The sequence below is a fragment of the Dromiciops gliroides genome, chromosome 3, assembly GCF_019393635.1.
Source record: "Dromiciops gliroides isolate mDroGli1 chromosome 3, mDroGli1.pri, whole genome shotgun sequence".
Classification (NCBI taxonomy): Eukaryota; Metazoa; Chordata; class Mammalia; order Microbiotheria; family Microbiotheriidae; genus Dromiciops; species Dromiciops gliroides.
The window spans coordinates 544,904,560-544,921,875 of record NC_057863.1 but is presented as its reverse complement, the minus strand read 5'-3'; the positions used below and the strand labels follow the sequence as shown (position 1 = coordinate 544,921,875).

Sequence of the window (17,316 nt, the reverse complement as noted above, 5' to 3'; positions counted from 1 at the left end):
GGAGATAGGAGGCCGCAGGATTCCAGAATGGACTTCTGTTCAAACAAGTAGAGGCAGAGACAAGACTGAGGAATGAAGACAGGAGCCAATGGTGTAACATAGCAGTTAAAAAAAGCTAATGAGATCTTAGGTGGCATTAAGGGGCAGCATGTCCACGGGAAGACAAGGGAATGTCCTCTTCAGTCCTGGGCTTCATATGATAAAAAGGAGATTGACAAATTGGAGAGTGTCTAAAAAGCTCAGCCTCATCTGCTTTATCCTGTCAGGAGTCCTTCCCAATCCCCTTCTTATTAGTGCTCATCTCTCCCCGAATTATAGTGTATACATACTTAACTACTTACCTCTCATATCCCAACAATATAAGGTCCTTGAGGGCAGAGACTGGGTTTTTGTTTGTTTTGTCTCTGTGGTTGGAGCACCTAGTCTTACATATAATAGGTGCTTAATAAATCTTTGTTAAATTAACTTATATTGGGGGCAGCTGGGTAGCACAGGGGATAAAGCACCGGCCCTGGATTCAGGAGGACCTGAGTTCAAATTCGATCTCAGACTTGACACTTACTAGCTGTGTGACCCTGGGCAAGTCACTTAACCCTCATTGCCCTGCAAAAAAAAATTAACTTAGATTGGAACAGCCTGTCTCAAGAGGTAGTGAGCTTCTTGCCACTAGAGGACTTTCAACAGAGGTTTAATGACTACTTTTTGGTGATGATGTAGAGGAGATTCCCTGTTTCAATCAGTGAGTCCAGTCATCAAGCATTTATGAAGTACCTACTATGTGCCCAGGTAATAAATGCTAGAGTTTAAAAAAATCCCCTGTGTTCATGGAGCTCTGTTCTATGGGGGAAGACAGCCTGAAAACAACACAAGATGTACACAGAGGTACTCCAGAGGGAAGGCACTCACAATGGTGGGGACTGGGATTAGACTTGGTGTCCTCTGAGCTTCTTTCCATTTCCACTGCTCTATGATTCTGGGACCATGTCAGTGTCACTGGAGGAGTCCTGGAAAAGGAAGGGGGACTCAGGATGAAGGAACAAGGCCTACTGGTGTTGGGGCAGAGCCAGTCAGAGCAGCCCGAGGCTCCACGTTGCAGTTTTCAGAGGCCTTAGCATTCTTAGTGGTGCAGGTCTTGTTCCTGGGCCCCTTCTTCTCTCACACGGGTCCTCCTTTCTCCCTCCCAGCCCACCCACTACCAGATCCCGAGCCTCTACTGTGCCTACGAGACCAATGGCAGCCCCTACCTGCTGCTCCAGCCCGTCCGGAAGGAGGTGCTCCACTTGGAGCCCTACGTTGTCCTCTACCACGACTTCATCAGTGACTCCGAGGCCCAGAAGATTAGGGGGTTTGCAGCACCCTGGGTGAGTGCTCTCAGTGCTTGGCAGGAGCACAGGCTTGGGACGAAGTAGCTGAGTTTAGAGGAAGGATGATGGTAATCTGGATGTGTGTCAGGAGGAGGGCATCCAAAATGGTGGAGGGCCTCGGGTTCAACCTGTAGGAGGATCAGTTGAAAGAACTGGAGGTGTTTAATCTAGAGAAGAGAAGGCCAGGGGGAAGGTGAGAGGGGTAGTTGGGGTATGGGCATTGGGAGTGGGGCAGAGGGCCTTTTTATAGCTGTCTTCAAATATTTGAAGGCCCTATCACATTGGAAGAGGGATTAGATCTGTCCTCAAACCCAGAGGGCAGAGCCAGGAGTACCTGGGGGAAGGTACCAAGATAAGGACAAAGTGTAAACTTCCTAACAGCTAGAGGGGCCTCAGTGAGAGGTGGACCACTCCAAGACATAGTGAGGTGTCCTTCAGCAGAGGTCATCCAGAAAAAGGGTGGATGACCATTTGTCGGTGTGTTGTAGTAAGAATTCTCTTTCAGGTATAAATTAGACTAGATGGCTTCTGAGGTCCCTTCTAAGTGAAATTCTGTGAGTGTGAAATATAGCTTATATATGTCTAAATACTCATGTGAATCTACCTGCATATGCATATATACTTGTGTATAGCTAACATTTATAGATCACCTGCTGTGTGCCAGGCACTGTGCTAAGCACTTTATAAATATTATCTCAATTGATCCTTGCAACAACCCTGGGAGGTAGGTACTGTCCCCACTTTATAGATGAGGAAACAGAGATTAAGTAATTTGCCCAGGGTCACTCAGCTAGTGTCTGAGGCTAGATTTGAACTCATCTTCCTGGTGCTCTATCCACTGAATGACCTATTATATTACATGTAATATAGTATATATAATTATAACATAGAGTAAATATAAAACATAATTATAAATATATAATATATAAATGTAGATATATATTCCTTAAAAACAAATTGCATAAGGGATTCAGTTTCTAATACAAGCCTCTTGTTCTTTTTTGTATATTGAAATGTGGGGTTTTTGTGGGGTTTTTGGTGAGGCAATTGGGGTTAAGTGACTTACCCAGGGTCAAGTAAGTGTCAAATGTCTGAGTCCAGATTTGAACTCAGGTAACTCCTGACTCCAGGGCCGGTGTTCTATCCACTGCGCCACCTAGCTGCCCCTTGAAATGTGTTTTTGTTGAAAATTAAGTTCATAATCAGAGATGGTAGCATTTTACATAATCATACATGTATAATCCATATATGATTATTTGCCGCCTCAGGGGGGAGAAGGGGAGGGAGGGAAGGAGGGATAAAAATTGGAACCCCAAACTATAAATAAAAATGTTTATTATTTTTAAAAAAAGAAAATTAAGTTCATAATAAAAAAAGAAAAAATATATGCATCCATATATACTTTCCCTTCCCCTACCCAGAGAGCCATTGCTTGAAACAAAAAGAAAAAAGAAAAAATTGTTTAGCAAAACTAACCAATCCGTCCTCTGAATCTGACAGCATATGTGGGGTTCCACAACCTAGAGTCCCCTAACTCTACAGTGAGGGAGGGAAGAGCTTTTTCTCATTTCTACAGGAACAATCTTGGTTATTATAATTCCATAGAGTTACATTCAAGAAACAAATGCATACTGGGTGCAGAGTCCTACACTTGTGTTTGGGGAGATACAAAGTGTAGCTAAGACACAGTCCTTGCACTCACAGAGCTTCTAGTCTATTAGGGAAATAAAATCCCTACTGATGTCCTTTTCCTTCTTCAGTGCTCAGCTCAGGTACCGCCTCTTGCATGTAGAATTCATGGTCACCACCCCCTCCCTCCCCCAGCCATTAGTGATTCCTCTCCTCAGATCTGTTAAACTACTCCACCCTCATTTTCTAACTTGTATTATAGTTATTTGCATGCATATCACTCCTCTCCTGGATTTTGACCTTCTTGTTTCCCCTGGTAGAATGGATTGTCCATGAATGAATGAATGAATGCATATTTATTAAGCACTTACTATACGTCAATCACTGGGGACACAAATATAGAAGTGAGAAAGTCTCTGCTCTCAAGGAACTCACATTCTAATTAGGGAAGACAATACATATAAGCAGATTCAACTTTAGGCACCATAGAAAGATCCTGAAGTCTCAAGAGTTCTGGGAGAGTGTAAGTGGGCAGGGCCGATGGTAAGGCCCCCATGGACTGATGAAGTATGGTAGAAGAACAGACGGTAAAGCCAATGACAGGGCCATGATCTTCCAGCTTCCTGGAGTGATTATAGGTGGTGATTCCTTGATCCTCCAATCATGTCAGCAGCCACATCAGCTCTGTGGGGCAGGGGCCTTAGAGGGGACTAGCCCAGCACTGATGGGAAGAAGAAAGGAGGGCTCAGTGTCTGAGTGGAATAGGGGATTCTGAGTTCCTTCCATGGGAGTGGGGAATTGGGGGAGAGGAGTGGTCAGTTGTCTAGGGGACTGTTTCATTTTTAAATCTTTGTATCTCCAGTGCCCAGCAGATAATGGGTGCTTAGTAAATGCTTGTTGATTTATTGAGGGGTGGAGATTGTGTCACTTAAAAAAAACTCTGTGTCCCCAGCAGCTTTGCAAGGAGTTAGGATTTAATTTTTCTTTAAAAGGGGCAGCTAGGTGGAGTAGTGAGTATAGCACTGGCCCTGGATTCAGGAGGACCTGAGTCTGCCTCAGACACTTGACACTTACTAGCTGTGTGAACCCTGGGCAAGTCACTTAACCCTCATAGTTCTCCCCCCCCCCCAAAAAAAAAGGCTTAATTTCTCTTTAAAAAAGTTTGTTGGGGTAGCTAGGTGGCACAGTGATAGAGCACTGGCCCTGGATTCAGGCGTACCTGAGTTCAAATCCGACCTCAGACACTTGACACTTACTAGCTGTGGTGACCCTGGCAAGTCACTTGGCCCCCATTGCCCGCAAAAAAAAAAAAAAAAAATTTAAAGTTTGTTGAGTTGCATTATTGTTCCCATTTCACAAAGAAACTGAGCTCAGGGAGGCAACTTGACTTGCCCCAATTCATGCAGCTTAGTATTGGCAAAGCCAAGATGAGAATTTAGGTTCTTTGGAACTTGTGTCTAGTATTCTCTCAAGCTGCTCTACCCTGTTGACTCTCTTACTTAGCTACGATGTGCCTAGCACTAGATGCTAAGTAAGCAACCATTTGCTGCTGGGTGTTATGGGAATGGTGGTGAGTCTGTAGATATGGGCAGGGGAGTCCAGTATCCAGGCATCCTAAGTGGAAAGGCTTGGAGATAATGATCAGCTCTTGACTTAAAAGGAACCAAAGAAACAAAGGCCATTCTTGAAAGTACTTTAAGCTGGAGGAAGGGGGACATCCATTAAATGATCTCATAAGGACTGGGATCCTTGGCATTTTAAAATTGATGCTTAGGGATAGGAATCACCTTGAGAAACGTTTTGAAGCCATATTAGTACAAAACACATAAACCACCCGTGGTAGAGAGAAAATGAGAGGCCACGAGCCTGTATATATGAACCCATCAGATGATAGAACCAGGGACAGCTAGGTGGTGCAGTGGATAGAACACCGGCCCTGGAATCAGGAGGACCTGAGTTCAAATCCGGCCTCAGACACTTAACACTTACTAGCTGTGTGACTCTGGGCAAGTCACTTAACCCCAATTACCTCACCAAAACAAAACAAAACAAAAAAAAGATAGAACCGAAGAACAATAGAATGAAGCACCAATGATGGAGAGTCCCATCACTTCTAGCTTCTAGGAGCTGGCTTAGGAATCCAGAGCCTGGGGCATGAGAAGCCAGGTACTGGGTTAGCTTATTGGGCCCACTGTCACTGGCATGACTGGTGCTTGCCCTCTAGGGGACTGGAGCTGGGAGATAGCTCTATTGGTAGCATGGAGGTTGGCAGTGCCAGTCTGGACCTGACCACTGAGATACCAGGTATAGGGAAACAAGCATTTATTAAGTGCCTACTATGTTCCAGATTCTGTGCTGAGAGCTTTATAAATATTATTTCATTTGATCCTCACAACTGCCCTGGGAGGTAAATGCTATTATGATGCTAGTTTTAAAGTTGAGGGAACTGAAGCATGTAGAAGTTAGGTAATTTGCCTAGGATCATACAGGTAGGACGTATCTGAGGCTGGATTTGAACTCAGGCCTTCCTGACTCCAGGTCCATTGCTCTGTGCACTATGGTGCCACCTAGTTGAGCTGGTACCTATGCGTGGCAGGGGGAGTATGTTGTAGTGGAAAGAACATTGGATTTGGAACCAGTGGGTTCAGAACCTGTTCCTGTCTCTTCCCCTTGCTACCTGTGTGACCCTCAGTTATTAGAGTTCTCTCTGCCCAAAACTGCATTGTATTTAGTTTGTGCATATTTAGTACTGACTTACTTGTGTAGTGTTGTTCCCTCGGTTAGAATGTAAGATCCTTGAGGGCAGGAACAATTTTTTATCTTTATTCCCAGCACCTTGTTTAGTGCCTGGTACACAGTAGGGGCTTCATAGATGCTTTTGAATCGAGTTGAAATGTCATAGGATTTGGATCCAAAAGGAACCTTCGAGTCCATTTCAGTCCGATTGCCTTGTACAGAGAAGGAAACTGAGGCCTGGAGAAAAGTGACTTGTTCAAGGTAGCCCAGGTAATAAGAATAACACCTTCCATTTCTAGAGTGCTTTGCAGTTTTCAAAATTGTCTCCTCAAAATGGTAGTTCCAGGATGATTATCCCCATTTGACAGATGAGGCCCAGAGTGATCAATGACTCACTCAGGGTTCACACCTGCCAATAATGTGAGAGCTGGGATTTGAACCCAGGTCTCTCCTGACCACTCTACCATGCCCATTTCTGTGATTCTGTGATATATGTATGTCTCCTGAGATACATGGACAGCTTCCCTTTGTATGGTGACCTCCTCCTCCTGTTTTCTTTCCCCCCTCTTCTCCATGTCAGTTGCAGCGGTCAGTGGTGGCCTCTGGGGAGAAGCAGCAGCAAGTGGAATACCGCATCAGCAAGAGGTGAGGCATCTTGGCATGGTTCAGGTCCTCCCCTGTGGGGGAACACGTCCCCCTCTATGCCTGGAGCTGTCTCTTTGACATACCTCCTTGTGATGTAGCCTGATGGTCAGGGAGCTTTGAGACTGATGAAAATAATGTCAAATTTCCATGGCATATTAAGGCCTGAGAAACAGTTCATATACATCAGGTCACTTAACCTTCACAAAAGCCCTGTGAGGTAGATGCTCTGGATAATATTATCTCCCACTTTACAAAAGAGGAAACTGAGGCACAGAGACATGAAATGACTTATCCATGATCACACAGTAAGTGGTCAGGGGGACCATATAGAGAAGAGACCTTAATGATTATTGAGTCTAATCCAGAAATTCCCAAACTTTCTCCTTTCAAGGTATACTTAGTGCCTTTATTAATTTATGCTTTTTTCATGGTGACACCTAGGCCAAAAGAAATATCTAACAGCTCTATTTATTAAATTGTTAGGTTAAAAAAAATTAAATATCCTGCACCTGTGTGAGTTCACTGAGTGGCACAGAGTTTGGGAATCTTGAGCCTTATCCCCTCATGTCTAAGAATTCCCATGGTCCAGCCTCTATGTCCCTTTTGTTCAGGGAAAAACAGTGTCTTTTCAGGGCAGTCCAGTGGTTTTTCTTTAAATTATTTTTATTTATTTTCTTAAATGTTTCCAAATTACACATAAAAAATTAGCAATTCTTTTCTAAAATTTTGAGTTCCAAATTCTTTCCCTGCCTTCTTCCCTTCCTACCTTCTTGAGATGGCAAGCAATTTGATTTCAATTATACACCTCAGGTCATGCAAAACCTATTTCCATATTAGCCATGTCATAAAAGAAAACACAAACAAAATCAAACAATGAAAATATAGAAATTTTTTAAATTATGCTTTAATCTGCACTCAGAGTTCATTAGTTCTTTCTGGAGGTAATAGCATGTTTCATCATGGGTCTTTTGGAATTGTGTTGGATCATTATCTTGATCAGAATAGCTAAATGTTTCATAGTTGGTCATCCTTACAATATTGCTGTTGCTGTGTACAATATTCTCCTGGTTCTGCTCACTTCACTTTGCATCAGTTCATGTTAGTCTTCCCAAGTTTTTCTGAAAGCATCCTGCTCATCACTTCTTATAGCATAATAGTATTCCACCACAACCATATACCACAACCTGTTCAGTCATTCCCAACTTATGGGCATCCCCTCCATTATCAATTCTTTGCCAGCACAAAACAGCTGCTATAAATATTTTTGTACAAATAGGGCCTTTTACATTTTCTTTGATTTCTTTGGGCTACCAACTTAGCCATGGTATTTCTGGGTCAAAGGGTATACACAATTTATAGCTCTTTGGGCATAGTTCCAAATTGCTCTCCAGGATGGTTAGATTGGTTCACAACTCCACCACCAGTGCATTAGTGTCCCAATATTTCCACATTCCCTCCAACATTTGTCATTTTCCTTTTCTGTCATGTTAGCCAATCTGATAGGTGTGAGGTAGTACCTTAGAGTAGTTTTAATTTGCATTTCTCTAATCAGTAGTGATTGAGGACATTTTTTCATGTAGCTATAGAGAGCTTTAATTTCTTCATCTAAAAACTTCCTGTTCATATCCTTTGACCATTTCTCAATTGTGGAATGACTTGTATTCTTATATATTTGATTCAGTTCTCTCTATATTTTAGATATGAGGTCTTTATCAGAAACACTGATTGTAAAAATTGTTTCCCAGCTTTCTGCTTTCCTTCTAATCTTGTTTGCATTGGTTTTGTTTGTGAAAAATCTTTTCAATTTATTTAATCAAAATGATCCATTTTGCATTTCATAATGTTCTCTATCTCATCTTTGGTCATAAATTCTTCTTCTCTCCATAGATCTGACAAGTAAACTATTCCTTCCTTTTCTAATATGCCTGTGATATCACCCTTTATGTCTCGATTATGTACCCATTTTTATTTTAGTGTACAGTGTAAGATGTTGGTCTAAGCCTAGTTTCTGCCATACTGTTTTCCAGTTTTCCCAGCAGTTTTTGTCAAATGGTGAGTTCTTATCCTGGAAGCTAGAGTCTTTGTGTTTATCAAACAGGAAATTGCGATAGGCATTTACTACTGTGTCTTGTGCACCCAATTTATCCGCTGATCCACCACTCTATTTATTAGCCAGTACCAAATTAGTTTTGATGGTTGCATCTTTATAATATAGTTTTAGATCTAGTACAACTAGGCCACCTTCCTTTGTAATTTTTCATCAATTCTTGGTATTCTTGACTTTTTATTCTTCCAGATGGAATTTTGTTATTATTTTTTCTAGCTCTATGAAATAATTTTTGGTAGTTAGGTAGACTCTCTAGGATTTTTATATTGTCTGAAGTTATTTTAAATGGAATTTCTCTTCTCTGTCTCATCCAGTGGGTTATTGTGGGTAGCATGTAGAAAATGCTGATGATTTATGTGTTTTCTTTTATTTCTTGCAAACTTTGCTGAAGTTCTTAATTGTTTCAACTAGTTTTTATAAGTTGATTCTCTATGCCTTAAAAGTGGGTCTATGAGTGGAGGGGAAAAGAAGACAGCTGGTCCCTTTCAAGCACACACCAGCTGGGGCCCCACACAGTCCAGATATCATTCATTTGTAATTTACCTTTTTGAGTTCTCTTTTCATCTCTTGATTCATTCTCCGCATGGTTTTGTAGACATTCAGTCAAAAAGTTCAAATACCGGGGCAGCTAGGTGCATAGTGGGATAGAGCAACTGGTCCTGGATTCAGGAGGACCTGAGTTCAAATCCAGCCTCAGAACATAAACACTTACTAGCTGTGTGACCCTGGGCAAGTCACTTAACCCCAATTGCCTCACTTAAAAAAAAAAAGTTCAAATACCCACCTCTGGGCATATTGAGGAATTCATGGTAGTTGGGAGTGGGGCTGCCATGAGAATCCTCCCCCTTCTCATCTTTCCAATGCAACTAACTGCCCCTTCCCTCTTCTCTACCTCCTCTCACTTAATTTCCAGCCCCTGCCCAGAATTCTTGGCCAGTTTCTTCCCTTCTTTAAGACTCAGTTTCTTCATCTTAAAATCTATCATTTTATTTGATCCTCACACCTACCTCTCTTTTAAAATAGGAATTCTCTGAAAATCGAACCATACTATTTTTAGTTGGTTTTTTTTTTCCTTGAGGTTTTCTTCTTTTTGTTACGATTCTTCTTTCACAACATGACTAACATGGAAATAGGTTTAATGTGATTGTACACATATAAAACCCATATCAGATTGCTTACCGTCTTGAGAGGGAGGAGGGGGAGAGGGGAAGGAGAAAAATTTGGAATACAAAGTCTTATGAAGACGAATGTTGAAAACAATTTTTACATGTAACTGGACAAAATACTATTAAAATTGGAAAAAAAATTTTAAATAATAAAGCCTAAAAAAAATAAAGCAGGAATTCTCTACCTCAGGGCAAAGACAGATTTTAGGAGGTCTTTGTACTTTGGGGGGAAAGGAAATGACATTTTTATTTTCACTATCTTCTTAACCAAAATGAGTATTGGTGTCAGTTACAAATGTAGGCAACAAAAACGTGATTCTGAGAAGGGCTCTATGGGCTAATTCACCAGAGTGCCAGAGAGGTCCCTTGAGCCACAAAAAGGTGAAGAACATCTGCTTTAAAGTTCACTCTAGCCAACCCAGATCCTTGTAGCTGTCATCCAGGGACCATCCAATCCCTCTTCTGAATCCCCAGTATGTTCAGTACCTGCCTCACAGTCTTCTTCTCCATGCCAGCTTCTCTCCCTTAAACAGCCTGGCCCTAAAGTTCTGCCAAGTTCTTCCTCTCAAATCCCATGACTTCTGCCTTCCCTTCCTCTACCACAAACACTAGGTGTGGTCATACCTTAAACTCCCATCTCCTCAGCTAAATCTGCCGCAGAGGCCAAAATTCCTAGTTATGACTGCCACACTGCCCCTTTCCCGTGGCGGTAGAGAGAACACACAGCTGGAACACAACCTTAGAACATTGAATTTAGAACATCGAAAAGAATGTTAGTGCCAGGATGGATCTTAGGGACTATATAACTGGTCAAAACCCTCACTTTACAGATGAGGAATCTGAAGATCAGATAGAAAGGTGACTTGGCTAAGTCACACAAATAGAAGAGAAAAGACTAGGTCTCAAATCCAGGTCTCCTGACTCCCCTAGCTCAGTGCCTTTTTCCTGCAGAGAAGTCTTCCTTGATCAGTAGATCCATAGGCATGTATTAATGTGCTTACTATGTGCTGGTCTATGTGTTAGCTCCAGGGATATGAAGAAAACTATGAAACAGTGGTTCCCCTCAAGAGCTTTACGTTTTGATGGGGGCGGTTACAAGTCTGTATATAGGATATATACAGAAATATGCAATGTATAAGCAGGCATAGAATACATAGAAAGTTGGTGCAGAGTAACCTCAGAGGGGCAGGGATTAGCAGGGATCTTGAAAGTTCTCATGTGGGAGGAAAGGCTGCCAGGAAGGAAAGCAGGAATTCCAGAAGGCAGAGGTGAGGAGGGAGAGCATCACTCCAGGTGGGAGGGAGGACTCCCCGTCCCTCTCCCCGCCCCCCCCCCCCAGCCTGTGTAACTAGGGAGATGGCCACAGGGAAAGAGTGAGAAGAGACCATCAACTCAGAGCGGTGTCCTTGCTTAGTGGGGGCGTTCCTGCCTGCAGGGCGCTGGATTGCATAGAAGGGCCTGGAGGAAGAGGAGGGAAGGGGGTCAATGTGCTGTGTTTTCAGTGCCTGGCTGAGGGACACTGTGGACCCGATGTTGTGTCCCTAGACCGCCGCATCGCAGCCCTCACGGGCCTCAATGTACAGCCCCCCTATGCTGAGCACCTCCAGGTGGTGAACTATGGGATTGGAGGGCACTATGAACCTCACTTTGACCACGCAACGGTAAGTAGCAGGGTACAATGGGACTCACTCTGAGGGGAAGGCAGGGAGGTGTTGCTTTCCTGAAACATCTGGAGCTACAGGGATAAGGCAATGGACAGAACCACAGAAAGTCAGAACCAGAAAGAACCAGAGAAGAAAAAAATAGAATATCAGAACTGGAAAGAGGCCTGGAAAGAGCCCAGCTCTCTTATCTTAGAGAGGAAAAATGGAGGGCCACAGAGAAGTGGGTCAGTGGCACAGTCTGCTTTAGACACCAAGGCTCAGAAGCACAGAATCTTAGAAGTTTCTGAATCAGAAGAGACCTCAGAGGCCATCGAATCTGTACCTGCAAAGAAATCCACTCTACAAACATCCCCATCGAGTGGCTGTCCAGACTCTGATCAGTGTGTCTACACAGGTAATAAATAGGTGTCAGAGCTAGGATTCAAACCCAGTTCACAATTTCAAATCCTAGATCTAGTCTTCTAGATCGGGGCTTCTTAAATTTTTTATTTTTCTTTTTTTAGTGAGGCAATTGGGGCTAAGTGACTTGCCCAGGGTCACACAGCTAGCAAGTGTTAAGCGACACTTGCTGGATTTGAACTCAGGTACTCCTGGACACTGAGGCTGGATTTGAACTCAGGTACTCCTGACTCCAGGGCCAGTGCTCTATCCACTGTGCCACCTAGCTGCCCCTTCTTAAATTTTTTCTACTCGCGACCCCTTTTCACCCGAGAAATTTTTACACAATCTCAAGTATATAGGCATATAAAATAGGTATACATAACCTTTTGCCGTTGCCAGATTTTTTGTGACCCCCACATTTGGCCGGTAAATTCATCTGAATTTCTTCCTGAGCATTTGCTAAGAGAACTTGCTAAGAGCTAAGATGAGAGGGACAGTATCTTCCTGGGTGCTGGCCCTGTCCTTTACATTTCCACGTTCCCGTGATCACTGTCTGCATTATTTTCTGCTTTCTTTGACTCTTTCATTGCAGTCTCCAAGCAGCCCTCTGTACCGACTGAACTCTGGGAACCGGGTTGCAACTTTCATGATCTATGTGAGTAGAGAGGGGTCAGACACAACAAACAGAACTTTCGTTGATTCTGGTATTTGAACTCAGCACTTGACAGTGTCTAGCTGCTCATCATTCCCAGTCAGAGCCATGACAAGTGATTTTAATGCTGTGGGCGAGTAGCATGAATGTCTCCCTGAAATCAGCTTTTTAAGACGAATTCAGGTATTAGGGGGTGGGGACCCTTAGAGTAGAGTGGAGCAGATTGGGGCAGACAGAGGAAGAGATTCTAGGTTGTTGAATGATGAGTACAAACAAGTGCTCTCTAAATTCTGTTGTCCTGGGGTGAAGCCCTGATCTTCCCAGGTCATTGTTTTGTTCCTAGTGCTTTGGGGTTTATGGAGCACTTAAGTCATAGGATATTTGTGGGGGTAAGTCTTGACAACTTTAACATCTCTATTTAAAGTGTAAGAAACCAAAGCTTAAAGAGGGAAGTGATTTGCCCATGGTCACACTCATCTAATTGGTGTCAGAGCTAAAGTTTACATCAATGTCTCCTTAGTGTCCAGTGGTATTTTCACTGTATCATTTTGCCTTTCACTTTATGGCTTACAATGTGCCTTCCTCACAAAGATTCTGTAGAAGAGGCAGTGCCTGCTAGTATTATTAGCCCCATTTCACAGAGGAGGAAACTGAGGCTCAAAAAACAGGAAGTGAATGCAGTTCTAGAGGCAGCTAAGTGGTGCAGTGGATAGAGTACTAGACCTGGAATCAGGAAGACCTGAGTTCAAATCTGACCTCAGACACTATGTGACCCTGGGTAAGCCACATAACCTCTGTCTGCCTCGGTTTCCCCAACTGTAAAATGGGGATAATAACAGTATCAATCTCCCAGGGTTGTCTGTGAGGATCAAATGAGATGCTGGTAAAACACTTCGTATAGGGCTTGGCTATTATTATTAAATGAGATATTTTAAAGAATGTTTTTCATTTTATTTTTCTCAATTACACATAAACCAATTTTTAACACTTTAAAAAAATAATTTTAGGTTCCCAATTCCTTCCCTTCCTCCTTTCTTCCCCTCCCCCCTCTTTGTGAAAGCAATTTGATATAGATTATACCTGTGCAGTCATGAGAACCGTTTCCATATTAACCATGTTGCAAAGAAAACAAAAAACAAAAAAAAGAAAGTTAAAAAAAATATGCTTCTTCCTGCATTCAGACTTCATCAAGTCCTTCTCTGGAGGTAGATAGCATTTTTCATCACGTCCTTCAAAATGATCTCAGATCGTTGTATTGCTAAGAGTAGCTAAGTCTTGAATAAGATATTTTTAAAGCACTTAGCAGAGTGGCTAGCACATAGTAGGTACTATATCAGTGTTTGGTTCCCTTCCCATCTCTCCTTCCAGAGCCGATAGTGAAATTTTAGCCATGCATACAAATCATTTACAGTCTTCTTGAGAATTTCATTTTTCTTCCTTTCTTTTCTTATTTATGTATTTGAACATTTGTAATTGTCAATGATAGTCAAGTAATAGCTTAATAAATAATGTCTCTCTTAAATCCAATTGACTGCAAGTCATGACATAATCTCCCTGATGTCATGGTCCTCTTCAAGAATAAAAGATAAACAACAACAAATAATAAATGTATTATTATAAGTTTATATGTAAATATAAAATTTATATTTAAGAAGGGAGGCTTATAGTATTGTGCAGATTAAGAAATTTTTAAAAATTATACTATCATTGCACTCAGTCCAAATATAGTGGCTTATTTAAACAAGTAGCTATTCCTGGTTATGTGATTCCTTAAGGTTTGACAGGTACTTTCTGTACAACCACCCTATGTGGTAGGTAGTACTTTATTTTGCCAATGAGGATTCTGAGGTTCAGAGAGGGTGAGTTCCTTGCCTATGGTCACACAACTATTAAGTGTTAGAGGTTGAATTTGATCTCACATCTCCTGGCTCCTAGCTCTACCCCTTACGTGACACTGCCTCTTAAGAAAGCCCTGACCATCCTTTCAGATCAGTTACATTTTGGGGGTGGAGCCAAGATGGAGGAGGAGAGACTGTGACTCCTGATAAACCTGTCCACTCACTCCAAAATAATGTCATAAAACAACCCCAGAGGAGCCTAACTCACATAAGAACAGAGTGAGACTATTTTCCAGATCGGTTACATTTTACAATTAAATGAGTAATGATTAAGAAAACAAAAATAGAAGAATTGAAAGGGTATAGGAGAGATTTTTTTGAATCCCTTTCAGGGTTGTCATGAGGAACAAGAGAGAGAGGAGATATAGGTGTATAGAAGTATGAATGGGACATCTAGGTGGACAGAGTGCCAGGCATGAAGTCAGGAAAACTCATCTTCTTGATTTCAAATCTGGCCTCAGACACTTACTGTGTGACCCTGGGCAAGTCACTTTATCCTGTTTGACTCAGTTTTTCATTGGTAAAATGAACTGAAAAAGGAAATGGCAAACCACTCTAGGAACTTTGCCAAGAAAACCCCAAATAAGGTCACAAAGTCAGACATGATTGAAAATGAACTCACATTCTGACCATGTAGATGGGACCTGAAAATGACAGACATCAAAGCAGGATAAGGGGGGGCAGCTAGGTGGCGCAGTGGATAAAGCCCTGGATTCAGGAGTACCTGAGTTCAAATCCTGCCTCAGACACTTGACACTTACTAGCTGTGTGACCCTGGGCAAGTCACTTAACCCCCTTTGCCCGCCAAAAAAAAAAAAAAAAAGGCAGGATAAGGCACATGCCACAGGGAATGTGGGGGAAATTATTACAATGGGGCAGTGACCTGTGTAGCAAAGCAGGCATGGCATCCCATGAAGTTTACAGAACATGGGCCAGAAGCCCAGGGTAGGGCTGACTTAGAGGATCACGGATAGGACTGAGCACTTTAGAGGCAAGGCTGTGGACAAAGGGGGTGGTCTGTCTGTCTATTTGATGCTCTGTATCTCTCTCTACCTACCTGTTCATTTATCTATTTATCCATTCATCCCTCCCTCCATCCACCCATCTATATATCTATTTATTAGCCAGCCTGATTTTCCATTACACAGGGACTGGCCTAGTGTTTCCAAATATAGAGATTGCTTAGGGACTATTTCCTACTGATTCTCCAGGAAGCAGAACCAGGGATTATTCCTGAGGGGGAAGGGAAGGGAACAAACATTTATTTAGCACCTACTATGTGCCAGGCACTATGCTAAGGGCTTTACAAATCTTATCTTAAATCTCACAACCACCCTGGAAGTTAAGGGTTTTATGTTGAAGAAACTGAGGCAGACAACAATTACAGTGACTTGCCTAGGGTCACATAGCTAGTAAGTGCCAAACTTGAATTGAGGTCTTCTTGATTTGATCTGCTGTGCCACTTCACTGGGAAAGAAACATGTGTAGGCAGTGCCTGGTGAAGTGTTTTAGCCAAGTAGTTAACCATTCTTTTTTTTTTTTTTTTAGTGAGGCAATTGGGGTTAAGTGACTTGCCCAGGGTCACACAGCTAGTAAGTGTTAAGTGTCTGAGGCTGGATTTGAACTCAGGTACTCCTGACTTCAGGGCCGGTGCTCTATCCACTGTGCCACCTAGCTGCCCCTTAGTTAACCATTTTTGATTCAGGTTGAGCATGATCAGAGATTATCTGAAAATCTCCTTTCCACATCCAAAGAATATGGGCTTTAGCACACATAAAAATTGTGTGTCTGAGTACATGTGTGTATGTGAGAGAGAGAGAGAGAGACAGAGGGAGGGGGACAAACAGAAAGGGAAAGGGAGAGAAAAATAGGAAGAGAGATAGAGACAAAGAGGGAGAGAGATGGAGGGAGTCAAAGAAGAGAGAGAGGGAGGAAAGACAGAGATATGAGGAGGATGGGATGAGAGGGGGAGGGGGAAAAAGAAGAAAGAGGGAATTGAGAGGTACTCAGCCTAGTAGCATGGTAGACAGAGGTGTGGGGTCAAGAACACCTGGATTAAAACCTTCCCCTAACCCATATTCCTTGTAGAAACATGGTTAAATCAGCACCCTATCTGACATTCAGGCAACTTTCTAAGACTATAAAGAACTGGCAGGTTGCACTGGTGGAGGATGTTCCCACATCCAAGAGGTCACAGGTCCTTAATGCTTCTATTTCACTTCCTTGACCGATCTGTGACTTCCATTGATATTGGTTTCCTTGGACTCCTGCCTGTGACTGGCATCACTCGATGCCTTGGCTAAGACTTGCATCGTCAGATAGAGTTGACTGTTCTCCTGGGGTCACAGCAGCCCTGCCTCTCTTGAGTCACCTATTTCTCTCCAGGGTTAGGAAGAAGGTGTTAGGTGAGAATGCACCTGGAGGTGGTTGAGCCAGAAGGCCTCAAGAAGTAGGGTGGGTAGCCTCCTCACCTCTTCTTTTCTCTCCCTTTGCCTTCTAGCTGAGCTCTGTGGAAGCTGGAGGGTCTACAGCCTTCATCTATGCCAACTTCAGTGTCCCAGTTGTGAAGGTAAGTAAGGCCGAATTGGCTTGGACCAACAGGACTGGGCTTCTAGGATCTATAGAAGGCCCCACGTGCCACGCTGGCCCTGGGAAGCGACCCGAGTGTGTTTGCAGCGTGACTTTTATGTTATTAGCAAAATCCTCATTCATTTCTTGTCATATAATTGCCAAATTGTATTTTAGAACTAGAAAGGGTCTTGCTGGCAAGACCCCTGGACTTGGAGGCAGAAGACCTGGGTTTGAAACCCAGTTCTATTATTTACTAATCGTGTGGCTTTGGGGAGGCCCTTTCTCCTGTAGATGAGGCAGTTGGGCCAGGTGGTCTCTTAGGCCCCCTGCATCTCTCTCTCCTGTTGCCCTAAGCCCCTTCCTTTCTCTGGACCTCAAATTCCTCCTCTACAAAGTGAGATTAAAATAACCCCTTCTCTGCTTCTCTCCAAGAGCTGTTTGTGAAGTTCAAATGAGAGAATGCGTATCTAAGCTCCTGATAAACTAACAAGTGGTGTATACAT

The 17,316-nt window shown here is 42.8% G+C and overlaps 1 protein-coding gene across 1 annotated transcript in view; it reads left to right on the top strand.

Moving 5' to 3' along the window:
• Positions 1-17,316, top strand: part of P4HA3 (prolyl 4-hydroxylase subunit alpha 3) — a 50,151-nt gene that overhangs the window by 31,298 nt on the left and 1,537 nt on the right. Inside the window, 6 exon segments of the mRNA XM_043995620.1 lie at positions 1,185-1,361; positions 6,310-6,374; positions 11,150-11,175; positions 11,178-11,308; positions 12,285-12,347; positions 16,743-16,811. Of these exon segments, the coding sequence (XP_043851555.1) occupies positions 1,185-1,361; positions 6,310-6,374; positions 11,150-11,175; positions 11,178-11,308; positions 12,285-12,347; positions 16,743-16,811 (531 nt within the window).